Here is a 27441-nt window from a genome sequence, read left to right as displayed (position 1 = left end):
AATGGGTTTGGAGGAAATGTGAAAGAGGGGCAAAGCATAGCTGCCAAGTTATCCCTTTTTTTAAGGGAAATTCCATTATGCTGAATAGGCTTCCTCGCGAGAAAAAGGAAAACTTGGCAGCTATGGGGGCAAAGTCTGGCGTACCAACCTTTATCAAAGTGTATTATTCACAGACATTTATTTATTGAAGCCATTCAAAGCATGCAACAGCATCTGTTAAATGTAAGTCCTAAGGGAACACTTTTGCAGCTGCATTTTGCAGGCTTGTTTTTCAGAATTTGTTTTTCTGAAGACATGAAGACTGAACACTTACATTATAAAATACAACCACAACTCCATAAAATGAAAGAAATTCCTTTCACTACGGTACTTAGCTGAAGCCTCCAGTTCTTCCAGCTAGTAAAAGTTTTCATCATACTTGCATGAGTCAAAAAGTTCAAATGTTCAATATGTCTTCTTTTTCTGGTTCACATGCTGTTAGTTTGTTTTTCATTATTGATTTTAAATTGTGCTTTTAAATGCTCTTTGTCCAATTAACTTATGCAGTTGTATTATAAACAGGACTGTTGCATGCCACACTGAGCATCTCTGGGCAGAGAAAGCAGCTAAGAGATACAATTAAAATTGGTTGGGAAAAAGGCTTTTACCATTTTTTGCTGAACAAGCTAACTGGGACTGGCAGCTGAAAGGCAGAGCTGGATGCGACATTTGGCAAGACAAAAGCCAAAGTGTGTGGAATATACATTTGGCTGCTGAAATGTAGATCTAGTTATGTGAACAAGGTTACTAAGTCACTGTGTTGTGAAAGAAGCCTTTTCCCTTTCTGTAAAATTATCGTTCCCATCTCCATGTCACTATATACTGTACATGCATAAGTCTGAGACTTGAAGTAATTGCAATTTCACAATTACTGAGGGTGGCTGCACATATTACATCTGTTTAAAGAATTACTTATGTGATGCAAGAAACATCAGTGTTATTTTCAACAAGTGTGATGCTTTGAGTTGTCCTAAATCTAAGTGTGCTATTGTGATTTCTGTATTTCAAAAAGAAAAGAAAACTACAAACTGGGGAATATGATCTATAATTATAGGAAATACTTTGAAAGCTGACAATTCAGAATCTAACAATCTACTCAAAACCCTGTATCTAAGGGTATATTCATGAGCAACATTATGGCAAAGGTGCTTCTTGATACCCGGCCCTCTGCCTTTCAAAGCCTTATAAGAGGCCGATTCAGGGAGGGCCTGAGAGGGACTTATAGGACCAAGGTGTTATTTTGGATACCGCCAGGAGGTGTAATGTTATTAATGTAATCTTGTTATATTTATAGTGCTGAAACCGTTCTAATGATGGTTGATTTTGAGATGTTTTCCCGATTCCTTTGTGGTAAGCCGCTATGAGGGTGATTCTCTTTGCGGAAAAGCGACATACAAATAAAAACGATGACGATACTCAAAACCCATAAAATTACAGTTGCAATTATCTATGCAATATATTATCTGTCAGATTTACTATATTCAGGTAGCTGCAGTAAATTTACCCCCAAGAGTACCATTTGCAAATATATGAGGCAACCTAGGGAGAAGTTATTAATAAGCACAGAATGAAGTCCCTAGACTCCGTTTCTAGCTGTGATAAGAATTTGCATTCATACCTTTAATTAGGAAAGTTTTGTGAACTCTGAAACTCCTGCTGACCAAAGGAGGGCAACTTGGCTCTTGATATGCTCTGCACACAGTAGGCTACCGCTTCAAACCCACCAGCAAGCAGTCACTGACAGGTCTCATGTACTTGTCATTTGTGATTTATACTGTGGGGAATGGAGAATGTAGCCAAGGGTAATGCGCTTGTGGGAATTTGAGGTCTGTTTTTTTCACAGAATGTACTGAGTATCAATATGGGCAACGCAAGCTTGACAACAAGGAGGTCCACCGCCATTATAACATTGCAGCCATATGCATCATAATTAAAATGTGTATTTGGCACCTGTACATTTCTACAAAATCCACTCAAATGCATACAGTTACTGCCCTACATCAAGGGTGGAAGGGTCTCCCACCCCCCCATTAAGCACCACTGTTCTACAGAAGAAGAAATCAATCCTGGGCCACACACAGGTATTCCACTAATTGTCTTTATTAAGTGGATTGTAGGCTTTAAAAATCTTGAGAGTCCCATGGACTGCAAGAAGATCAAACCTATCCATTCTGAAGGAAATCAGCCCTGAGTGCTCACTTGAAGGACCGATCCTGAAGCTGAGGCTCCAATACTTTGGCCACCTCATGAGAAGAGAAGACTCCCTGGAAAAGACCCTGATGTTGGGAAAGATTGAGGGCACAAGGAGAAGGGGACGACAGAGGATGAGATGGTTGGACAGTGTTCTCGAAGCTACCAACATGAGTTTGACCAAACTGCGGGAGGCAGTGGAAGACAGGAGTGCCTGGCGTGCTCTGGTCCATGGGGTCACGAAGAGTCGGACACGACTAAACGACTAAACAACAACAACAACAAGGCTTTTTAAAAAATCTAGTTTGTATAAGACGGGTACAAATATCTGCTGGAAGTGTAAAGAAAAAGAAGGCTCCTTTTATCATATGTTGTGGTCTTGTAAGGTAACAAAAGCATTCTGAGAAATTATATATAATGAGTTGGAAAAAAATGTTCAAACTAACTTAAACAGAGGCTTTTCTACTAGGAATTGTAGGTGCTGACATTCCAAAGGAGTATAAAAAACTTTTTATGTACACGATGACAGCCACACGGATGTTGCTAGCCCAGAGATGGAAAGAAGACAAAGTCCCTACCAGAGAAGAATGGCAAATTAAACTGTTGGATTATGCCGAAATGGCAAAACTGACCGGGAAGCTCAGGGACCAAGAAGACCAAAACTTTAACAAAGAGTGGAGAAATTTTGTAATTTATCTTGGAGACCACTGTAAGCAGATGAAAACGTTAGCAGGATTGCAGTAACACTCGCAATGTAGCAAATACTATGGACACAATGCAGTGATATAAAATATGGACTACTGAATAATATGCTGTTGAAAGGGTTGACAATAGGACCCGTGGTGGGGAAGGTGGAAAGTACAGATTCGGAGGAATCTTTAAATATTAAGGTGTACGATTGTCATATTTTTATACTTGTAAAATCAAATAAAAATTATTTTTTTTAAAAAAAAATCTAGTCTGAATACAGTAAATAAACATAAACGCCATACAATAAGATTGCATCTTGCAAACATTTGACTTGCGCAGATTCTGCTTCACACTCTTGGCTGCAGCATCTGGGTTTATTGGGGGAAAGGCCCTTCGAAAGCAAAGAGCCAAGGAAAAAAACCTCTCCTTTAAGTGGTGTTCCTGCCACTTCTCTGCAAGGAAGATCCCCAGGAACAGGGGAGAAGTGGGTAGAGACAGGAGAACAGTGGTACCCCACCAGCATCTGCTGGGAGGGGGCTTTGTGGAGGGTGGGGAGAGAAGGAAGGATGGCGGGGGGAGGAGAAAGCAAACTCGGGTAAGCCACTTGGCATGGCTTCTCTTCCTCTGCCTTGGCCTCTTCCCTCTTCCTGCTCCTCCACAGTCCCAGAGCTAGAGGTTGATGCATCATGTGTATGGCAACAGAGGTTTCATGGCTGCCCCCCCCCTTGGCATTGGTCAAACACTGCGTGCTCCGGCTGACCGGGGAAAGTTTCCGTTCTCCCAGCTTAGGTGGCTTTGGCTCAATCTCCGGAGGAAAGCTGTCTTTTCAGTAGGGAAGGGCACTGTCAATCCCAGCAGGGTGTGGCAGCCGTGGCGTGGCAGTTGCTCTCCAGGCAAGGAGCTGACAGCAAGGAAAGGGTGGTTTGAATCAGCCCCACAGCAAGCATTTAGAGTTACCAAAGGGGAAAAGAGAGAGGTGGCAGTCTAGTGTCCCAGCTGGGATGGAAAGCAGCAATCCAGGGAGTCTACGGCTCCTGGACAATAAGCAACTTTGTGTATCTCTGCCCAGAACCTAACCCTTGCATAAGATGCAATCCCACTGTACCTAGGGCGACAGAACCGAAAATTTAAAATAAAAATGAGACAATCCCTAACATTATTGAATGATCAGGCGGTGCTGGTTGTTGGGCTCTAGCAGGTAAGCCCCCCCTCCCCAAACACAAACATTTTTAGTAGGATTTACTAAATTACACAGAAGTAATGAGATTGCATTGAAATACAACTTGTTCCTGAGGAAGTGTATGTAGGATCACAGCATGCAATGTGGGTTTTCATGACAGATATTGAAATGGGGATGGAGACAGAAACCTTTCATTGTTACTAACATGAAGAGAGCCTTGCTTACTCTCCATTTTTCTTTCATGTCCTACCACTTTTATTATCTTTACATTATTTCTTTATTAAATCTGGGAACCAGGCAGAGGGCCTTCTCGGCGGTGGCGCCCCACTGTGGAACGCCCTCCCATCAGATGTCAAAGAAATTAACAACTATCTGACATTTAGAAGACATCTGAAGGCAGCCCCATTTAGGGAAGTTTTTAATAACTGATGTTTTAATGTATTTTTAATCTTTTGTTGGAAACCCAGCCAACATTATGACTGCCTGACCTCATGATGGGTGGAGCAAGCAGAACTCCCAGTCGACGGCGACTGTCATAGTGAGCACCACATGGGCGGTAATGGGTCAGGATTTGCTCTTTCACGCCTACAAAAATGGTGTCTTCTTAACCTCTTCCTTCTCCATTTTCCCTCTGTTTTCCCCCAAGGCCAGTCTTGGTCCAGAGCTGCCTTCTTCAACAGCACTGTTCAACTTCCTCCTAGACACCACTGGAAAAAATCCTTGCCTTTTACACTGGGCTTGGCGTTGACGAACTGCTATACCCACCAAACTCAATGTTCAAGGGATCTCTCAAAATTCCTGGAACAGAAATTAATTAAAAGTTGGAGGTGCATCCCGCTCTCAGGTTGGAGGTTTCCCCCAGTCCTGTGCTAGATGTCTATCAGAAGAGGCGGCGAGTGAGGGCAAAACGACAACTTTGCAACCCAGAGTAACATTCCTGATGCCAGGCAAATATGCTGAATAGTCTGATTATGTGCAGCAATGTGGCACTTATAATGTCCATACATGAATGCACAGGCAGACTTCATTTGCAGAGAATGTGAATTTTTATGTGCTATCCTGATGCTAATTGTATTCGAGACATTCAGCCAGATCTTGATGAAGGTATGTCAATAAACTGCTCACTTTCTGTGGTGCTGAACTCTGTAAAGAACCCATCTGTAAACTGCAGCACATGTTCTATGCTTCCCTCTGCCAAAAAGTTAGAAAACACGACATACTAGCTTTCTAACCTTTCATTCAATGTGTCTGTACTACTGACTCTCTGACAGAGATTCATACTCTTTCATGCTATTAATGCTCATTTCCAACAAGACAGATTTATTTTTTAAAAATTTTTTTTAAAAAAAACCATCCTAATTGTCATGCTGTGTCATCATCTGCTGAAATAGTGAAAATCTTTTGTAGCTCTTCTTGTAAGTTCCTTAAGGTATTATTTAAATAAAGGGAGGCGCTAAATAGGCTTTCCTGGATAGGTTTGAGTCCAATTCTATTTTTAAAGAAGCATTCAAAGACTTTTTCTCCAGATTGGGTGACATGGATGAGGAAACACCCAAGATGGCTCATTTGTTCAAGCCTTATTCACACACATGCTACTATATTAGAATAGGGAAATCTGGCTTTGTCAATATAAAAATGGAAATTTAATCTCAGTCAAAGATCCTACTGAAGTACACATAGGATGAAAGATTTCAATACTTATATTCTGGCTAGTCTTAAAGATTGCCCTGTAGATTTAAATTGTATCTTCAAACTGACAATACATTAATTCCTTTCTCCTAACTCTACTATAACAGCACACTGTCCAAAACCACTAAATTAAGCAATACCTTAAAAGACAGACTAACAGCTGCTTTCTCCCTTATGATTTCCAGTGATAGGGCAGGTCTCCCAAGTCGTAAATAATTCCACAATGCAGGAATGTTTCCTTGACCTTACAGGTACAGTTTTAAGAAACAATTCCACACGTGGAAGTTACTTTTGGCAATTGGTCTCAACCCAGTTATTCCGAAAAGAGGGGCTGGAACCCCACAAAACAAAAATATTTTAGTTTGACCTTCAGGTGGGAGGTGACATTAGGGTTGAAACAATACATTGGTGGTATGTGTGTATGGACAGGAACTGATAGTTTACAAAGAAGGAAGTTATTTCTGGATCTTGATAATAATAATATAATAATAATTTATTATTTATACCCCGCCCATCTGGCTGGGTTTCCCCAGCCACTCTGGGCGGCTTCCAACCGAATATTAAAAACAGTACAGCATCAAACATTAAGAACTTCCCTTCAGATGTCTTCTAAAAGTCAGATAGTTGTTTATTTCCTTGACATCTGATGGGAGGGCGTTCCACAGGGCGGGTGCCACTACCGAGAAGGCCCTCTATCTGGTTCCCTGTAACCTCACTTCTCGCAATGAGGGAACTGCCAGAAGGCCCTCGGTGCTGGATCTCAGTGTCTGGGCTGAATAACGGGGGTGTAGACGCTCCTTCAGGTATACAGGACCGAGGCCGTTTAGGGCTTTAAAGGTCAGTACCAACACTTTGAATTGTGCTCGGAAACGTACTGGGAGCCAGTGTAGATCTTTCAGGACCGGTGTTATGTGGGCCCAGCGGCCACTCCCAGTCACTAGTCTAGCTGCCACAATCTGGATTAATTGCAGTTTCCGGGTCACCTTCAAAGGTAGCCCCACGTAGAGCGCATTGCAGTAGTCCAAGCGAGAGATAACTAGAGCATGCACCACTCTGGCGAGACAGTCTGCGGGCAGGTAGGGTCTCAGCCTGCGTACCAGATGGCGCTGGTAGACAGCCGCCCTGGACACAGAATTAACCTGTGCCTCCATGGACAGCTGTGAGTCCAAAATGACTCCCAGGCTGCGCACCTGGTCGTTCAGGGGCACAGTAACCCCATTCAGGACCAGGGAGTCCCCCACACCCGCCCGCCCCCTGTCCCCCAAAAAGAGTACTTCTGTCTTGTCAGGATTCAACCTCAATCTGTTAACCGCCATCCATCCTCCAACCGCCTCCAGGCACTCACATGGGTTTAACTAACAGATTTTAAAATAATTTGGGGTTTTATAAGTGATGCAATCCCATCAGGCAAGTGTTCTTTAGTAGAAAATCACTAAAGGTGGAGTCCAATGATGGTACAAATATTATGTTGCTAATATGCTCTGAGAACGTCAGGTAACAGAATCATCAGATGAGGAAACAGTGACCAGTCCAATTCTTGGTGCCTCCCCTCTCATCTTTGTTTTCATGTGTCACTCTGACAGACAGAGGTGTTGAGAAGCAGCCTCAGCTTGCACTTCATATTATGTTATCTCTCCCCCTTCTCCCTGACAGCAAGTTGTGTGACTGTCAGAAAGAGCAAGAGTCTTTCAATTAAAATTAATTAAGCTGCAGTTTAATGCAACATGATTTGTCATCAGTCAAGGGTTCTCAGGCTGGTATTTAAAACAAATAACAAAACACCCAAAGTGCTTTGAAATGGCAAGGTAGCACTTCATTTACTGTAATGTCTTCTTCACTCTTCTGAACAGGTCTCCTCCTATATTTCTCAGTGAAGACCAATAAGGAGGTGACTGCCATTAGGTTTTAAGATTCTTTCTAACAGTAATCGTGGAAAGGGGAAAAAATGGCTGCATTTTCAATATGGGGAAGAAAACTAAAATGGTAAGCTATGTTTTTGTGGCATTACTCTACCTTGATTATTCCTGGGCAGTTTGCCACACATTTTTAAACAGGAGCAGCTGCTATTCAGCATGGGCAAGCTGATGACTGGCAAAATACAAGGCTGGCCCTGTCTACAGAATCCCCATCATTAAAATTACAAAGTAAGTGATGTAGCCAGTTTACAGGAAGGAATGCAAGCTAAACAGGATGGTTTTTTTCTCCATTATCTTTAACATAATTCTTCCTTTTTCCCAAAAATCCTCTTTTACATTGCAGAGTACCTAGACTGCAGTGGATTTATCCCTGTGGCAAATTAGTCCAGCAAGAATAACATTTTAGTAGAACTATTATACACTTGGTGCTCTTTAGTGGTTCAATAGTAGCTCAGCACTGACTCGCAGCTCTGAACAGGTGCCAGCTCCCTGCTTGTGCACCTGCCAGAAAAACAATTTGAAGCTTCATCATGCAGGGCTATTCAATTCATTTTTACTTAATTAGCTGCAATCTAAGACACTAGTGGGAATTCCTAAAATGACAGAATCATTTTGCTTGTTTACGCAAATTGAAGTTCAAGTTCAGGGCTTAATTCTTCTCTCTCTTTTTGGAGTTGTGCTTACTTGTGTTTATGATGGGATGAATTTAGAAAACAAAATGAAAGGTAGTATATAAAACATGAAGCAGGAATTTCTGGATCAGATGCTATTGGTCTATACCATATTGGAACATTAATAATCTCCCTCTCTCTTTCAAAGTGGTAATTCTCAAAAATGCTGCCTTGCAGACAAATGTCCTTCCCTAATTACTATTTAAAATGACTTGCAATCAGAAGGAATGCAGAGAGTTCATTTCCCCAACCTTCAACAATAAAGAAACCCGTGCTAAAGCGAATGAAAAATTTCAAGAGTTTCAATTCGCGTGGAGCCCAATATTGACAAGCATATTGCAAAAATAATCCATTTGCTTGTTTATCCGAAAAGTGAGGTCACAGTTTTAAAAAATAAAGACAAAGGTCCAAGTGTATAGATTCAGATACACTCATAGCAATGCTGACCCTAATAAGCAAAGCTACCGTACTTTTTCGTCTATAAGACACCCCCATGATAAGCCCCCCTATTTGGGGGGACTAAAATTAAAGAAAATGGGAGGAGATGGCCCAGAGTTGTCACCTAACTGACAAACACTACCAATCGCAAGCAACGCACACCAAATTGACAAGGCAGCAGCCAATAAAAAGCAGCCCTTGCAGCAGACACCATTCACCCACCCAATTGCAAGATCCTGCTGGCGGCTGCAACCAATCACACACACACACCCTCTGCACTATCCATGTATAAGACGTGGAGAGACTTATGTAGAGACCTGTTCTGAATAGAGATATTGGATTCATGTCCCATTAGAGTCATACCTCGGTTTAAGTATGCTTCGGTTTGAGTACTTCAGTTTAAGTACTCTGTGGACCTGTCTGGAACGGATTAATCCACTTTCCATTACTTTCAATGGGAAAGGTTCAGGTTAAGTACAGACTTCCGGAACCAATTGTGTACTTAAACCGAGTTACCACTGTATACATACTGAAGCTAATTTTGGTCATCTATCCCTTTAAAAATCCCTTGCCCTTCCCTGTGGAACCAACTGCCATAACAGTCATCAACAGTTATAAGGTTGAAGCGACCTCTGCTTCAGAGGATCTGACGAAGTGTGTATTACACACGAAAGCTCATACCTTGAAAGCTTATATTTAGTTGTTCTTAAAGGTGCCTCTGGCATTATTAAAAATTATTTTTTCATCTTTCATCTTGTTATTTATCATGTATAAGACGAAACCCCCCCCCCCAATTTTAAACTTTATTTTAGAGTAAAGAACCCTCGTCTGATCCACAGGAAAGTATGGTATATAGTTCTATGTAATCTCAAAGTACTCAAGTAATCCAATAAAAAACCGCCAAACTTACCCAAGACCCCATATTCTGAAAGGGAGCTATTGCATACGGTGTAAGGGGCTTGCTGCTCCCACAGATGATTCATAGGAACACAGGTCCCCTTGTCAACATCTTGATCATGGAGCACATGGTGGCGATGGCTACAAAGATTTTTAAAAACACAATGACGTTTTAAGAAAATATATTTTTAGGAAAAGAAACTGTGGCAAGAGCACACACAGAACACTTTTCGAATGTTCAGAGTTCTTCGGAATTATTACAACAATCACCCAGCAAGGCAGCTTGGTATTATAGCCATTTGCAGGCTGAGGACTGAGACTGGGAGATGGTGTTAGCCCCAAAATGGAACGCGAGCGAGGTCCCAACTTAAACTGATGGGATATGCGCAGCTTGCGGACCTAACATATAGAATCAGAGAACAAGAAGAACATACGTTTAAAGAAGACTAGAAAATGTTTACTGAATATTGGGGGGGGGGCAGTTTTGCGTACATTTGAAAACGGCAACATTAAGATAAATTCAGCAGTGTACATAAGTTTTGATGGATGGAATACACTTGTACCTTGGAAGTTGAACGGAATCTGTTCTGGAAGTCTGTTTGACTTCCAAAATGTTCGGAAAGCAAAGCGCAGCTTCTGATTGGCTGCAGGAAGCTCCTGCAGCCAACCGGAAGCCACGGAAGCCCCATCGGATGTTCGGGTTCCAAAGAACATTTGCAAACCGGAACACTCACTTCCGGGTTTGCAGCATTCAGGAGCCAAAATGTTCGACTTGCAAGGCGTTCGGGATCCAAGGTACGAGTGTACTGAATGGATTAGTTTATGTAAAATATGCAGGGATTTATGTTGTGCAAAATGAACCATGGAAAGAGAAGAAGGGAAGTCAATGATACGTTAAGGTTGTTTAAATGAATATTCTAAACTGTAAAACAGAAAATTTAATTAAAAAAAATATATTTAAATAAATAAATACAACGTAAACCTTAAAAAAAGACAGATTGCGGTCATCAGCAGTCGTTAACAGCCATCAACAGGTTCACCACTCCTATCAGTCCATCATCCATTCCCACCCCCCCACCCTCTGAATATACATAATGGTCTGGTTGATTCTGTTTCAGTGTATCTGACGAAGTGTGCATGCACACGAAAGCTCATACCAAAATAAAAACTTAGTTGGTCTTTAAGGTGCTACTGAAGGAATTTTTTTTATTTTGCTTAAAAAAAGAGAGAGACTGGAAGATGATGGCTTGTCTTGGGCCACAAAGTGAGTTTCTGGCTGAGCTTAGATTTGAATCTGGTATTTCTCAGTTCACACCCTTCCCCATTACACAAAGTCTCTCATATTATTTTCCACACGTTTGGAAAGATTAAAGCTACAGCTAAATTTATAAAAAATCAACAGTGGCATCCAGTATGGAAACTACCATTCACTGCATCTAGGCAGTCGCAAGGGATTAACCATTACTGTTATTTTAAATTAAAGCTCTTCAATATCTCAAGTATTAACTTCTGACAACAGGCTGACATTGCTGCAGATAACTTGGCAATTGTTGCTGTGCGATGCATGAAGCTTTTAGTGGCATGCAGTTACACTCCATAAAATATGAAGTGTGGAAGCCATTACACAACAGGGCTGCTTTCGCTCAAATTATAATTAGCTGTGAAATTCTATTCCTCGTGCCTTGAGTCATGCGCAGCCTGTATTGTGCACCGGCTTTCAGCTCCTTGAGCACTTCTCAGGTTCAAGTCTTGAAAGAGCTGCATCTTTCGGTCCTCGTTGCCCACCCTTCATCGGCTCACTGCTTAGTGCCCTCTAGAGTTCCATTAATCAGCATTAGAATGGTGCACTAAGGAACATTATCAAAACAGAGATGACTGAAGTAATTACTGTAATCCATTAACTCCCTGAGCAAGACTAACTGAGTGAAACACACCAATATGTTCAAGCTCTACCACCACTAAAGGAAGAAGGGCTATTACCCTGATAATAGCTATTCTGTGGTGCACGCCTGCCGAAGCTGAACAAATTGCAAGCAGAAATTCTGTTCTTCTAAAGCATCTTAGCAAGAACCGTTCACCACTCGAAATAGAAACTAGTTAATGTTATAAAACAGGAGCCAACGGTGTGCCGAAGGTTAAAACGCGACAACGACAGAAGTGCAATGGAGGTGGCCATTTTTGTCGACCCCTTTCCCCATAAAATGCCTCTAGCAAACGATCTACACTTCGTGTAGCAAAAGACAGTAGGCAAATATGGTGGGACTCTAGACCATATGGTTTCCGGAAGCAAGCGGTGGGTAACCATTAAAAAAAGTACGTTCTCCCATATGTAGTCCCTAATCTCCCATATGCAGTCTGATCTGCTGTAGCTCATTTCAGTCTAACAGATCATTGATCCAAATAATGTACAGATTGGCTCTAAAAGTCAAAAATCTTCCAACCTGCATGAGCACACTGAAAGAGAAAATAGTTCAGTGGGTCCAAATGGGATCTATTGCAGCATATGATGGGCTCTTTCTCCATGGGTTCCAGCCAACCATGCCATAGTCTGGACATTCCATTCTATTTTCCCTCCCCCACTTTTATTATCCCTCCTCCCACAAAAAGACAAGGTTCTGTGGTCACTGAGTATACTGCTCCTAGCTGTTTTGGGTTCCCCCCTGATCTTAGTCCCCCCCCCCCAAAAAAAATGTTTTCCCCCGTCTGCAAATCTTAGAACTCCCCTACACCGGCCGATACATCCAGTCTTCAGTATGGATGGTGCTGTTTTGGCTATCTAAGGACAGGTACTCAGTAAACAGGTTTGCTATAGTATAAAATCAAATAATTTTAATTACTGCTGTATTATGATTGTATTTTGTGTCAGCTATGTGCTGCCCTGTTGCGACAAAAGATTGCAGTGTGAAGTGTCCCTCTTCCAGATTCCTGTCATTCAATTTCATTCTCCTTCCCACTCGAACCTTTCACCCTGAAACATGATGTTGTCGTGGGCATCTGTCTGTCTCGAGAGACAATGGAAAGCGCCTCCGGGGGTGAAGCCAACATTCCGGAGAATCACAGTGCCTGCTGTGGCTGCAGAGACCAGTAACTCTTAACCTCTGCCTCCCATGTTGTTTTTGCTGCGTTAGTAGCACCCGAGTGATCTCTCCAGGACACAAGCCTGGGCAGCATATATGGAGGTCATGGGCTGCTCAAATGACGAGACCCCCCCCTGCCACTCTGATGTAAACCGAAACAGAAAGGCAGCATGTATTATATACCTGTTTTTCTTTGCCTGATCTCTTTCCTTCCACCATCGCAGTAGCCCTCCCTAACACCTCTTCCTGAGCTTTTGCAATTACTTCTTAATTCAAATTCATGTTCATACTCAACTACCTCATGCAATTACATGTGCATTCCCCTATAGCATTTAACATATTACCTGTTACAAACAGCAAGACATCCATCCTTCAGAGCGACCCAGTTTAGCATTAACTCACAGCAAAATCTGTATGACATTTTCTACCAGATGGCCAGCAGCCGTATTATACAACTCACCTGAAAGTGCCCCTTTCTACATCCTGCCCACTTAGTCGGACATGGATACCTTCCTTCAACAAAGACCCAAAAGCCATGTATTCCCCCAAGGCCCAGTCGACAACTCTGTTCTTTGTCATTTCCAGTCGACTTCTCAAAATCCGAGAAAGTCCTAAATGGGGAGAGGAAGGAGAAAAGTAGCATTACTGACTATTACTGACTGCAATTAGCAAAAAAAAAAAAAAACCATTACCAGGATACCAATACAGTGAGGGGGGAAAGTATTTTATCCCCTGCTAAATTTGCCCGTTTGACCCCTGATGAAGAAATGACCAGTCCATAATTTTAATGGTATGTTTATTGTAGCTGTGAGAGACAGAATAACAACAGAAAAAACCCCAGAAACCCAGAAGACAAAAGTCAGAGATTGATGTGCATTATAATGAGTGGAATAAGTATTTGATCCCCTATCAACCAGCCAAATGTCAGGCTACCTGGTATCTTCACTGTATGTAACGAACTGAGATTGTTGTTATTCTGTCTCTCACAGCTACACTAAACCTACCATTAAAATTATGGACTGGTCATTTCTTCGTCAGAGGGCAAACGGGCAAATTTAGCAGGGGGTCAAATACTTTTCCTCCTCCATTCCCAAGATGAAGACTGGAGCACTAAGAAAACGGAAAAGAGGATGTAATACTGATAACTAAATGGTGACCTGAATGTCTCTTTGATTTTCCTCCCTTCTGAATACTTCTGATAGTCATTCACAATCCAGACAATTCAATTCAACCACAAGTTCATTGTCCTTATATTGATAACATTTCACACAATTAAGCTCCAGCTCTATTTCAGTTCTTGGTCTTAATAATTTATCTCTCCACCTACACTGCTCCATAGGTAAACTTTTAACTGTCACAATTCCTGCTTGCTAATCACACACTAAAACTGAATACCTCTTTTATTGTACCCATCAACGGTGGTATACTTTTACACCTCAAGTTATTAGCATACTCTATTTCTTTTTAAGAATGTTACTAGAGTACCGTAAGACTGAAGGCTTGGAAAACTTATACTCCCTTACATAAGCAAGTTCCAATATTGAAAGTGTCCTGCTTTTTGTTCCACTTTTTAGTTATTCAAAACCCTTCATTGTATATATGAGAGAACCTGCTTTATTCATGAAATAATATAGTCAAATAGCTGTCTAATACATGAATTAACCACATCCTCAGCTTCATTCATGGAATAAGCAAATCCTTGCCTAATTCAATACTGTATTTTTATGACAGGCAAAGTTTCTGTCTTATTCATGAAAAGTCTTGCATAGCTAGCTGTGCTGTTTCATGAATAAGATTTTGCTGAATGACTTTGGCAAGCAATATTTCACTTATTTTATGAATAAAGCAATTTCAAAACTGTAGTATGGTTGATACATCAAATCCATATCAACCTAACAATTGCCTATTAAAAATTAGAGGCACCAAGCAGATGGTTCACTCTAAGCATCGTGTTACTTTTCAGTGTTTCAGGAACATGTGTGCATATTTAATAAAATATTTACACATCAATGCATAGCAACAGAGGACAGAACTAGAAGCTACACTTTGTATACAAGGATTTCTCCAGATACTTACTAATGAATAATGATATTTTGATTTAATAAGAAAGTGTATGTTAATTACATGCCACTTGAAAACAAAACATTGAAGATGTGTAATTGAAAGCTTTGCTGTAATAACGTCTCAGGAATTTTAATTGTATAAAACAACCCCTGTTGATCAATCTCAGAGGAAGGAAAATAAATAAAAGAAAGACAGATGTGATCATCAAAAACATTATTCAAATTTCACACAGCTCATAATGTGACCCACGTTAGAGAATGAATCAATGCAGGTTACAGACCATGCAGCAAATGTAATTTGCTAGCTCTGGCAGGAAGACTCAGACACTGGCTTCCAGAGGCAAAAATCTCTGCAGAGGCATTTTTAACAATGATATGTAATCCCTCAAATCTTGTTGATTCCCTTGAGAACCTCTCTCTTTCCAACCTCTGCCCAACGTCCACCTTTTCTTCTACATTTTCATCACTTTTAAGTGTTGTGCAAAGCATCAGTTGAAACATTTTTCTTTAAAGAATGTTTTTACAACTAAAGAAGCCCCTCACATAAATGCAAGCACTGGTACTATTAATTTAACACTAATTCAAGTGCCCACAACTTCCCTAGTCCTTTGCACAATGTCTGCCAGACCACTGAAGTTAACAATAAACTCATGATTGCTTCAATTCAATAAGGCTGAAAATAATAATTAGCAAAACTCATTAATGCTGCTTGTAGGAGCATTAAGCCTAAACAAAAAAGAGAAACATACAAACTCCTAGCTGGTAATGCTGTGCACTTGTAGTATGTACAGCAAACACTACTTTTTAATGGAAAGGGATATGAAAGGGAAGAAGTTTCTTCTGTTCAGGAAACAGACGGCGTTCCAAATTCAGGACAGGGAGAATCAGCATGCAACTAGCAAATATCCTCCTGTCAACGTTGCATCTCTAGAGAAAAAGGAAGCCAGTGCTGGAAATATAGTAAGAATTAAGTTCTCACCTCCGTGTATTTTAAATCCTTCCAGAGGCACAGAGCTGGCTACATTTCCAATATGAATCAGCATGTCTTCAGGAATTCCAGTTGGAGGGCAAGTCATGCTCTTTGGTTCTCCGTCCACATTAAAAAAACCTGAAACATGGGGAGACATGTTGAAAAAGTACAGAAACTTTTTCCAGAAAGATCCTGCTTGTTTAGAAAAATCCCATCCTGTGTAATAAAGTCCCCTTTTAGAAACACACAAGTGGGTGACCTGGAACCAAATGCTAAATTGCACCCCCAGCCCTTAAGAAAAGTGTTCCTTTTTGCCTGGCCAGAGTGCTAAACAGGCATTTGTAGTAGTTTTTGGAGTTCCTGGGGGCAGGGGAGAGGGAGGGTACATCTTTTTATGGCTCATTTGTTTGCATATTAAAATGGAACTTTATTCCAGTTTGGAGATCTGCCAAATTGGGAATGGGGATTTCAGGCCAACCCTGAACTGCCAAGAGTAATTTGGGGAAATAGAGAGGTTAAATGTACCCAACTCTCTTGGAAAGGAACAAATGCCTTCTCTTTTCTTTTGCTTTTTAAAAATGCTGGTATGGAGCCAGCTCCCAGCCCCCCCTCAATTTTACTTGTTTGTACACCTAGAAAAGCATCATTTGAGGGTCATTTGAGGAGCTAAATATGACAGAAGTTTTTGTACAGTTAAAAAGCAATGGGGGGGCAAAATAGCTGCTGCAGCAGTGGTTTTTAAACAGCAAGGCAAATCAGAAAGGGGAAGCTGACATAGGCCTATTTCTCATGAAATGCTAAGCCACACCATGGGTAAGCATAAATGTGCAAGCATGTGAATACTCACAGCCGAAACTGCAGCCCCCTTGCTAACTGCAGCTAAGGCGTGGTTTGATTTAGTGTTATGTCAAGACCCAGGCTCATAGCTTGTCTCCCTCAGAAAAACTATAGGCTGCAGCCGAGATTTGTCCTCCTGCAATCTGCATCTCGCAGCCACCGCAGAGAAGGGGAAAGGGGAGACAACCACGTTCCCTCCTATCACAATAAACCATGTTTTACTGTGACATCGAAATGCAGCCAATGAGATTTACAGCAACACTTCCTACCTGGCCAAGGTGAATCAAGCCAGTGCTTAATGTGTAGGATTTTATTGTCTTTGGATCGAGAATAAGCTTCCTCACAAATCTTATCGTACTTTGCAATTTCTTCCTGTAGAATAGGGGCAAAACGTCATGTGGCAAATACCACAGCAGGAATGCAGAGGGACAGGGAAAATTAAATTCCATCAAAGCAGTAATATTCAAGTTTTTTATACCTAGCACAATCCCTTAGTCACCTTTACAAACAATTAGTTTTTTACCGCAGATATATATATATATAGGTAAAGGTAAAGGGACCCCTGACCATTAGGTCCAGTCGTGACCGACTCTTGGGTTGCGCGCTCATCTCGCATTATTGGCCGAGGGAGCCGGCGTATAGCTTCCAGGTCATGTGGCCAGCATGACAAAGCCGCTTCTGGCAAACCAGAGCAGCACATGGAAACGCCGTTTACCTTCCCGCTGTAGCGGTTCCTATTCATCTACTTGCATTTTGACGTGCTTTTGAACTGCTAGGTTGGCAGGAGCTGGGACCAAGCAACGGGAGCTCACCCCGTCACAGGGATTCGAACCGCCGACCTTCTGATCAGCAAGCCCTAGGCTCAGTGGTATAACCACAGCGCCACCTGGGTCCATATATATATATATTACACTGGGAGTGAGGAGAATTAGGAGGATATTGGGCAGAAGCCACTTGTACAAGCCTGCTCACAGGACTCTGGGGAGGAACAAGGATTTCCGAGTTCCTACAAAGCATGGCATGAATTTAGAAACCAGGGAAGGGAAGATCACCAGAGGGTGGGGATAGGTATCATGGTCACCAAATCAGCAGATCCTTGCACTTTTCTATCATTGGTCTGCCAATAATAATAATAATAATAATAATAATAATAATAATAATACTGTAATAATTTCCTCAGCCACTCTGGGCAGCTTCCAACACACATCAAAATACATTAAAATATCACAGACTAAAAACTTCCCTAAACAGGGCTGCCTTTAGGTATTTTCTAGATGTCAGGTAGTTGTTTATCTCTCTGACCTCTGATGGGAGGGCATTCCACAGGGCGGGTGCCACTACCGAGAAGGCCCTCTGCTTCTCGCAGTGAGGGAACCGCCAGAAGGCCCTCGGCACTGGACTTCAGTGTCTGGGCAGAACGATGGGGGTAGAGACACTCCTTCAGGTATACTGGGCCAAGGCCATTTAGGGCTTTAAAGGTCAGTACCAACACTTTGAATTCTGCTCGGAAACATACTGGGAGCCAATGTGGGTCTTTCAGGACCAGTGTTATATGGTCTTGGCGGCCACTCCCAGTCACCAGTCTAGCTGGTGGTAAAGAACTCGTGGTTCTCTTTTCTCTTTATTATTCATCAATTACATACTGCTCCTTTTCTATCAATGGAAAGATAATTTAATGAAGAATGTAATGGAATAACTTTTATGAAGGATTATTTATTACAACAGCAGTCATAAAGAAGGAACATGAAACACACAGAAAAAGTGAGATATACAGGTTAAATTGCCATGTTGGCACTTTGCGATAAGTAAGTGGGTTTGGGGTTGCAGTTTGAGCACTCAGTCTCTAAAAGGTTCGCCGTCACTATCTTAGGAGCTTGGAGACAGAAAGGAAAATAAAAAACGGAAAAAAGAGGTTACAGATGGGAAATGTCCGGGAACCCAAAGTCTAAACTCAGAGACCCTGGCTTATGTCTCGCAGCAGGACTCAGGATCCACCCTGGGCCTCAGCCTATCACGATGAAGCCTGCTAGAGGCCTTTCCCTGAATACTCCAAATCCTACCATTTATTAATTTCTAGGGTTTAGAGGTGTCCCCTGCAAATCCAAAACACTATTTTGCCTGCATAATTTTTGCTGCTACTGCTGCTGTGAACCAATGCACCACTGCATACCGTTCTTGCTCTTCGTGTTTTTATTTTTTGAAATTACTGAGACAATCAACAGATTTCCACTAAGGAAAATTTATTTGTAAGTTTTAAAGAATAAGTCAGAAGTTATTTCCTGACCTAGAAAAATCAAAACAAGTCAAACCAGTTAAAATAGAAAGCTACAGCAGTATTACTTGTTACAAAGCCAACACCATCAACGATCCTCTCCACTGCTAGCCTTGTTACCTCAAACTCCTGCAGCGTCACAGTTCCATCAGCTATTAGCTTGTCGGCATACTTCTTAAGCACAGGCACCTGCCTGTGAATCTGCTTGTACATCAAGGGCTGGGTGAACATGGGCTCGTCCATTTCATTGTGGCCCCGTCTTCGGTAACAAACCTACATATTTCAGTCAATGCGATGATCACGGTGAAAAGGGTGATAATAAGAACAATGAATGGCCATTGCTTTCTAAAGCTTTCTCTATAATTTACTTTACAGTTTGCAGTTCCCACCAGCTGTAGCTCTCTGTACACACCCAGTTCTGGAAAGAATTCCAGAAAGGCTGAAAGCTCAGTGAGCAGATACTCCCCCCCCCCCCATTTTTCTTCCTGACTTAGCTCGCTCAGTCCTGACAGAAGTTTGGTAGTCTCCCTGACACCATCAGAAATCAAAACACCCAGGAATCTACAGTTAAATCCCTGAGCCCTGAAAAATGGCAAGAGAAGCCTGTGCCAGGGTGCCAGTGCCATCAGCTCCTGAAGCAGCCCTGAGAATATTTTGTACTATTTATTTGAATTAATATTTTAAAACTGTGAATCCGTCTGTGGGAGCTTTGGCAGAAAGGTCTATAAATGCAATAAAGGAATTAATGCTTCAAGCTATTTAGTCTTCTTCTTTGGAGAGTGTGCTTCCCCCCAAGATCCCAGGGTTAATTCCTCTGGGATAGCTTCCCAATTTGACTCTCGAGAGTTCCTAGAGACTAAAATGCATACAACACAAGAGGGCTTTTTTCTCCCTCCTTTCCTTGTACTCTCTTACAAAAGCATAGTAATTAAGTATGGTCAGGAAGCAGCAAGCAATAAAGGCACATAAGTCAGGTCTGTCTTTTTTTTAAAGATTGTGGGATTGTGTAAATTAGCTTTCGAGCCTGGACAGAATGTAAACCAAAAGGTTACAGATAGCAGTAACATTTTCCCTTATTATCTGTGGGGTGAAATACATTTTAAGGGAAATACCTAGGTAGATTCAGAGCAATATTGTGTCCTGTTCTTAATTGACTTTTAGATGCTACAAACGGAAATGCACAATCCATAATTAACACTACATCATCATATTCAGAACCTACTCCAGTAAGTTCAAAGTCCAGGTTTCAAAGACGCTGTGTGCACATACTTCAAGTATTTCAACGTGTTACAGGATTATGCCGATTTTCTCTTTCCACCACAGCTCCTCAACCTTCAATGGAGGCTGTTTCGGAGCCCCTCAACTCTCATGAGAGATTTGAAGGGGCACAAAGAGCTGTAGTGGAAAATGGATGCCCACCTAGCCCCGTATGCAGGGAAGACCATTCAATAGTAAAGAATGATAGTACTTACCAGATCTATAACCACATCTTTATTAAAAGTGTTTCTCCAATCTGCAGCTACATTGCAGACATACATCACTGCTTCAGGATCGTCAGCATTGACATGAAAGATAGGTGCGTTGACCACGCGAGCAACATCAGTTGGATAGGGAGATGAGCGAGCCATTCGTGGATCAGTAGTAAAGCCAATCTAAAACGCAATACTTAACATGTAGTTTTTAGTGGCAGTGTTTCAAAGTGTGTTGAGAACTGACATTTCAGTTTACAGACTCGTTATTTATACAGCAGGATGATATGCTTTTCAGTTAGGAAGAACAAGTTGTGAAAGTTATCACATTTCATTCTTTTCATTTGTACATTAACATCATTTTATTGGTGCTGGAGACAGGGACAGCAAAAAGCCACCACGTCATTTCATGACAATTCATGATCAATTTCGACATAAGTAATAAAACACTTTGCCTTCTAAATTCAGAGTGACCCTGCATAAACAGCAGAAAAAACTACTTTCTGTCTTCCCTTGGATTTTCCCCCAGTCTTTCTGGTAACGTTTTCCAAAAATAACATTTAGTCTTCCTTCTCATAAAGGCTTCCTGTAACCGCAGAGCAACCCCTTGGCTCAAGGGAAGAATGTAATGCGCTGTCCACTATCTATCATGAAGGCAACGGAAAAGCTTGCCAAAAGCTATTAAGGAACCCCAACTTGCTACTTCTGCTTTTTACCTGATTGTTGACCACTACATGAATGGTGCCATTGGTGGTATATGATGGAAGATCACTGAGATGAAAAGTTTCATAAACAACTCCTTGCCCAGCAAAGGCAGCATCACCATGTAAAAGTACAGACATAACCTAAGTGGAGAGGGAGTTAAAAATTACTGGTGCTATCCATCCGTCAACAAGTTTCACAAATCCCTAGTTTAATTCACTCCCCCCCCTCCTAATGTAATGCAAGTTGTAAAGAATCTGATACGTCACTGAAACGATCAATAACTGATGCCATCTGTTCCATATGGCCATCTAGGATCCAACTGAGGATTATGGATGGGCAAGATCTGTTGTAACATGGCTTGGCAGCAAGCTATTCTGCCAGAGGAGTTGGAATCTTGCTCTCAATCCCTTGTCAAAGTAGCCATTCAACAAAACTTGTTTCTGACCGAACCTCTTTAAGAAACTGCCATTTTGAACATTCATGGCAATTGAAAGTGATTAGCTTTAAACGAAAATGTGGGAGAAGCTATGTGCCTCAAACATTTTGTACATTGACTCAACTGGGGGGGGAAAGTATTCTGAAGACACAAGTAGCATATTTTTATTTCAATAGATGAAATCTACCATAGGCTATTAGAAATGAGGTCAAGCAGAAGTTATTATCCAGGCAATGTTACCTTCTTCCCTTCAGTATCCCCTCGGTAAAACTGCTCAGCTTTGGTCTTCCCTTGTACAACAGGATCCACTGCTTCCAAATGAGATGGGTTAGCCACAAGTGATAGGGTGACCTTTTTGTTTGTTGCTCGGTTGATCCTCTCATGGTACATTCCCAGGTGATATTTTACATCCCCAGATCCCTAAGACACCAGAAACTATGAAAGTCCAAACACTATCATCTCAATGGCTGGGTTCGTATTTAACACTAAATGATAGCTTATTTAGCTAGAGTCTGTCTTATTTGTACCTCTTAATCCTCAACAGCCAACTGTGGTTTGACTGGAGCCAACAAACTACCATTGTAAATTATGGTTTGAAGATGACTTGTGACTCAGCTTGCGTTGTGTGATTTATCATTATATCTGAACTTGGCACCCTGACTTAATCCTATTTTGCTTTGTCACTGCACCTCTGCTGTCTTCCTGGCCACAGAGACGTGAAAGAAGAGTGGTTAGAAAATGAAACCAGTCACACCGGGATGAGATGTTCAGTGGCACTTTCACAGATCTCTGTGCAGAAACCCATTGGTCCTACGGTATTTGGCAGCAATCCCAGCAGAAATGATCTGACACAGATTGTGCTTGCAGGACAGCCTCCAGTGCTCTCCCAAGACACAGCCTGCAAAAACTACAACTACTTGAGATACACCCCCAGCAAATGTTCCAGCTCCACCCTTTGAGAGGTAGCACCCTGATAGGAAAAGACCACCTCCCACATTTCTGAGATATAACATCTGAAAGCCCTCAGAATACAAGTCTGAATATGAATCTAACACACACAATTAGCCTTAACTCTAGTTTTAACGAGAAAGAATCCATTAGTAATAATGGCCAATGAAGTTGTAGCTCACCTCATCAGCTGCTTCGAGCTTTGGGTCAAACTGACAAAAGATCTGTTCTAGCTCCTTTCGGATAACATTGGCCAGCACATTCAGCCTTCCCCTTGGAGACCAAACAAAAAAAAGTCGGGTGAATGAACCGCACATAGAAGCTATAATAAGCAACTGCAAGTAAAATCACAGCTTCTGTAGAGCGTTGAATACTGAGTTCCAATTGTCTGGTTCAATACCACAAACTTATCACCATTTTATGTTTTTACTAGCTTCCCATTCAGTTTGTCTCAGTAGCAGCAACTTTATTTTTATAGCACCTGAAAGTGTGCAAGATTTGTTTGTGTGTGTTTATGAAATAAAGTGAAAACATTGCTCAAACTGGCTTTCTTAAAATAAATAAATAAATAAACAGAAACAAAAGAATAGGGAAACTAAGGAATAAGAATATTATGGAAATAGCAGTATGCTGAAACTTTAAAATGTAACTGTGTTAACAAATGTAACTATTACATGTTTTTAAACTGCACACTGCTGTGTGATCATGATCATTAAATTAAAACAGGCAAATAGTTACCTGTGAGGCATGCCCATTATAACATACTCAATTCCCATTTCACTAGATTTGTCAATGATGGTTTTCAGAGCTGGGATCATTACTTCACATCCTTCCAAACCAAAGCGTTTTTCTGATGACCATTTCCGAGCAAGGAAATCCTCAAATCTGTCCATGAAGATAGATTTAAGAGAGAGCCCTTATTAAGGAAGTGAAGCAACAAGCAATAATTCTATATTATTTAAAAATAAAGAGGTAATAATGAAGAGAGGGAAAGAAACAGCATGAAACAATCAGTAAACTTAGGAATATCACTGGGTAACACAGCTGTCTAGACTGATGATATAATGCTTGGTTATTTGCCAGCAACAACTATACTGGAATACATTCCTTGAGAATCAATAACCAGAAAAATAAAGCTATCCTTTAGTGAGAGGTTTTAGTATCTTCTTTTTTAACGCAAGTAGACTAGAACCAATGTACACAATTAAAAATTATTCTAACTAAAGCCCTCTCTTTTTAAAACAAAATATTAAATGGGGAGAAGCATCTTTATGATCACTTTAGGAGCTAAAGCTACCAAGATTTTGCAAGAACCGTTTATATCATGGGGTCAATTAATACTATGAATTACTTATTTCTTTAAAATTTTATCCTGACTTCTGTCTCTCATGGGGCTCTCAACGTGGCTCATAGTAAGCAGTCCAGTTAAACATGCAGTAATATAATAATAATAATAATAATAATAATAATAATAATAATAATAATAATTTATTATTTGTACCCCGCCCATCTGGCTGGGTTTCCCCAGCCACTCTGTGCGGCTTCCAACAAAGATTAAAATACAATAATTCATCAGATATTAAGAGCTTCCCTAAACAGGGCAGCCTTCAGGTGTTTTTTAAATGTCAGGTAGTTGTTTATCTTTTTGACATCTGGTGAGAGGGCGTTCCACAGGGCAGGCGCCACTACCGAGAAGACCCTCTGCCTGGTTTCCTGTAGCTTTGCTTCTCGCAGTGAGGGAACCGCCAAAAGGCCCTCGGCGCTGGACCTCAGTGTCCAGGCAGAACAATAGGAGTGGAGACGCTCCTTCAGGTATACTGGGCCAAGGCTGTATACCTGAATATTGTCCTGAATATAAGCTTTACTTTCCCCAAAAAAAAATCGACCATGAAAAGTTAGTGTAGCTTAAATTCGCAACCTTACAAAAATTGGCTTTTACCGATATCACTGCTGAAACAGACATATGGTAAAACGGAATGGGTGTGAGTGCCTGTGGAATTTTAAGGGAGTGGCTTATATTCAGGTATTGTCTTTTTTTCTTTTTTCCCCCATTAAAGTTTAAAGGTGCGGCTTATATTCGGGTGCAGCTTATATTCAGGCCAATACGGTATTAGTTGTAAATCCCTTAACAAATATCAGTAGCATACTCATTGCCCCCAAATAGAAAATTGTGCCATGTCTACAGACTACATCTTACTCAGTTTTTCAGTTGGTAGAGCATGGGATTCTTAATCTCAGGGTTGTGAGTTCAAGTCCCACTTTAGGCAAAAGATTCCTGTATTACAGGGGTTGGACTAGATAACCCTTGTGGTCCCTTCCAACTCTACAATTCTATAATTCCATGCTTACCTGGAATTAAGTGCCAATGAATTCAGTAGGACTTACTTCCAAATAGACAGAGTTAGGATTACACAGTCAGTTCCCACTAAGCATACTTAGAATTTATAAAACCGATAAAATCTTAAGGTACAAATTGGAAGTGATTAATTAAAATACCTTACTCTTTTGACCTGACAGATACTTAACATCCTAAACAGGATTTTTCTTATACCAGGTTCTGAAACTGCAGTTTAAAGTAGCCGAAATTATGGGTTAAGAGAAACCCTGCATATCTAGAAATACGCAGCCCCCTTTACAATTCCCAGAGTTCCTTGAGAAACAAGCAGGGATACTCCTAGCCTTTCATTATCTCCCTTAGCACAACATTCCTGTTGACCCAATTCTCCTTTCCTGTCTAACCCATTCTTTTTGCAAATGGAAAAACTCCCAAATATTCAGTTCAGAATATGCAAGCTAAGTGATTTTATGCAGGACACACAGCTTGCGTGATTTGAATGCAAAACATGAAAAAATATCTCTTACAGAATTTTTAATTTTGATATTTGTCACAAGCTGTCTATCATTATTGGGAGTGTGGCCATGCTATATCTAGGATCTCTAGAAATTGCAGAGTGAAAAGGCAGACAGTGAGCTTCATTCCTCTACCTAGCATTTTTTTCTGCATGAACAGGATATATCAGGCTCCTCCCTGGTTTTTTATACAGATCGTTCTAGTTAACCAGTACACAATATGTATAGCAGGACACAATATGTATGTTGTGGAGGAAGAGGAGGGGGGATGCACATATCAGGAAGATAAATGAGAAAACATTCTGTGTGGCAGACTGTTAACAGCCTGTCATTCAAACACCATGGTAACCTGTTTATTAAAAAGCATCTGGTTCAAATTCATTTCTCTTTTAATTAAACTTGGGCAGGAATTATATACTGCTGTCTCACTATATAAACACTACCACAGAAGGCAAATGTTATATCCGACTAACAAAGTAAAATATCTACCCAAATGCTATAGAGCAGAACCAGTCTTAATGGTTATGTTCATGAACTGATCCATGCCAATAGAACATGACCATATTTTTATCAGCTCCTTGCTTTCATGTTCTTATTATCATCATTTAATGCAACTAAAACATCCTTCCCCACTACCATTCAAATGTTTTACACTACAGCTCCCCACAGCCCAAGCCAGCAAATAATAGATCTCTATGGGACCCCACAATCCAATAACTATTAGGGCAAAGCATCCTAGAATTGTTCTCTGGTAGTGACCCTAAAGGAAGAAACAAAAGGACTATAACGTAGTACACCTGCAGCTTCTAACCTCCTGAGTAGTTCCAGAAGAACATCAGGGTCAATGGCTTCAAAGGCCACTAAGAGATTAAGGAAAACTAAACTCCGGAGCCTAGGGCTTGCCGATCAGAAGGTTGGCGGTTCAAATCCGCGCGACGGGGTGAGCTCCCGTTGCTCGGTCCCAGCTGATGCCAACCTAGCAGTTCGAAAGCACGTCAAAGTGCAGGTAGATAAATAGGTACTGCTCCAGTGGGAAGGTAAACAGCGTTTCCGTGTGCTGCTCTGGTTCGCCAGAAGCGGCTTTGTCATGCTGGCCACATGACCTGGAAGCTGTACGCTGGCTCCCTCGGCCAATAGAGTGAGATGAGCACCACAACCCCAGAGTTGTTCACGACTGGACCTAATGGTCAGGGGTCCCTTTACCTTAACCAGGTTGCACTCCCCTGTCGCTTTCTCAATAAAGGCCATCAATCAGGGTGGTCAAGGCTGTTTTAATGCTAAAACGCTGAAACTGAACCAGGTCTGGATAATCTGCTTCATCCAGAGAAGTAGTTTTCTAAAACCTCTGGGACTAGGGAAGGCCTCTTCAAGAGGGGATTCACCACTATTTTAAGGCAGTGGCCATAACTCCCACACAGTGAGATGCTAACCATTTTTGGACCCATCCAGAATCCATATCTGTCAGGGACTGGGCAGAGGAGGAATGGTGGAGACCCCCCCATTCTACCCTTCCAGGGAGAAGGAAGACAGTACAGTGGAACCTTGGGTTGCGGACGTAATTCATCCCAAAGGCACATCCACAACTTGAAGCGTTCGCATCCAGAAGTGCCGCATCTGTGCATGCGTGTGGCATGATTTAGCACTTCTGCGCATGTGGTGAAACGCAGAAGTAACCCATTCCAGTACTTCCGGGTTGCCGCGGGATGTAACGCAAAAAGACACAACATGAAGCGGACGCAGCACAAGGTATGACTGTATAGATTTACAACCGGGGTTTGAGGGGGGTCGCAGCTCAGAGGCAGATGAGGGGGAAAGTTGGGAAATCATGGAAAAGCCAGAACAACACCCAGCTGACACATTGTCATTAGAAAGCATTCCAGGCCCTCCATCTCCCAGAACCCAGCGAGCCTTAAAAGTAGGAGAGCAAAGAGCTCAAAGACAGAGGACACTTAGTGGCACCCACAGAGGAGATTATGAGAATGACAAATGAGGACGAGGGAGAGATTTTTTTTGGGGGGGGGTAGAGATTCACTTGGGACAACACCATTATCCAAGAGGCTGGGTTCTATAAAGATTGAAATAAAAAAGGGCTGTAAGAAACTTT

At 41.5% G+C, this 27441-nt stretch overlaps 1 protein-coding gene across 1 annotated transcript in view; it reads right to left on the bottom strand.

The window, feature by feature from the left end:
• Positions 1-27441, bottom strand: part of OGDHL (oxoglutarate dehydrogenase L) — a 54074-nt gene that overhangs the window by 13625 nt on the left and 13008 nt on the right. Inside the window, exons 6-15 of the mRNA XM_035137810.2 lie at positions 23226-23372; positions 22670-22760; positions 21780-21959; positions 21115-21243; positions 20402-20581; positions 19050-19202; positions 16927-17029; positions 15830-15958; positions 13248-13398; positions 9724-9851 (exon numbers count right to left, since the gene is read on the bottom strand). Of these exons, the coding sequence (XP_034993701.2) occupies positions 9724-9851; positions 13248-13398; positions 15830-15958; positions 16927-17029; positions 19050-19202; positions 20402-20581; positions 21115-21243; positions 21780-21959; positions 22670-22760; positions 23226-23372 (1391 nt within the window). The remainder of the gene's footprint in view (positions 1-9723; positions 9852-13247; positions 13399-15829; positions 15959-16926; positions 17030-19049; positions 19203-20401; positions 20582-21114; positions 21244-21779; positions 21960-22669; positions 22761-23225; positions 23373-27441) is intronic.

Source organism: Zootoca vivipara, chromosome 5 (assembly GCF_963506605.1).
Source record: "Zootoca vivipara chromosome 5, rZooViv1.1, whole genome shotgun sequence".
In the NCBI taxonomy this organism is placed as follows: Eukaryota; Metazoa; Chordata; class Lepidosauria; order Squamata; family Lacertidae; genus Zootoca; species Zootoca vivipara.
Note: the sequence above shows the minus strand (reverse complement) of the source record. Positions and strands in the feature narration are given on the sequence as shown.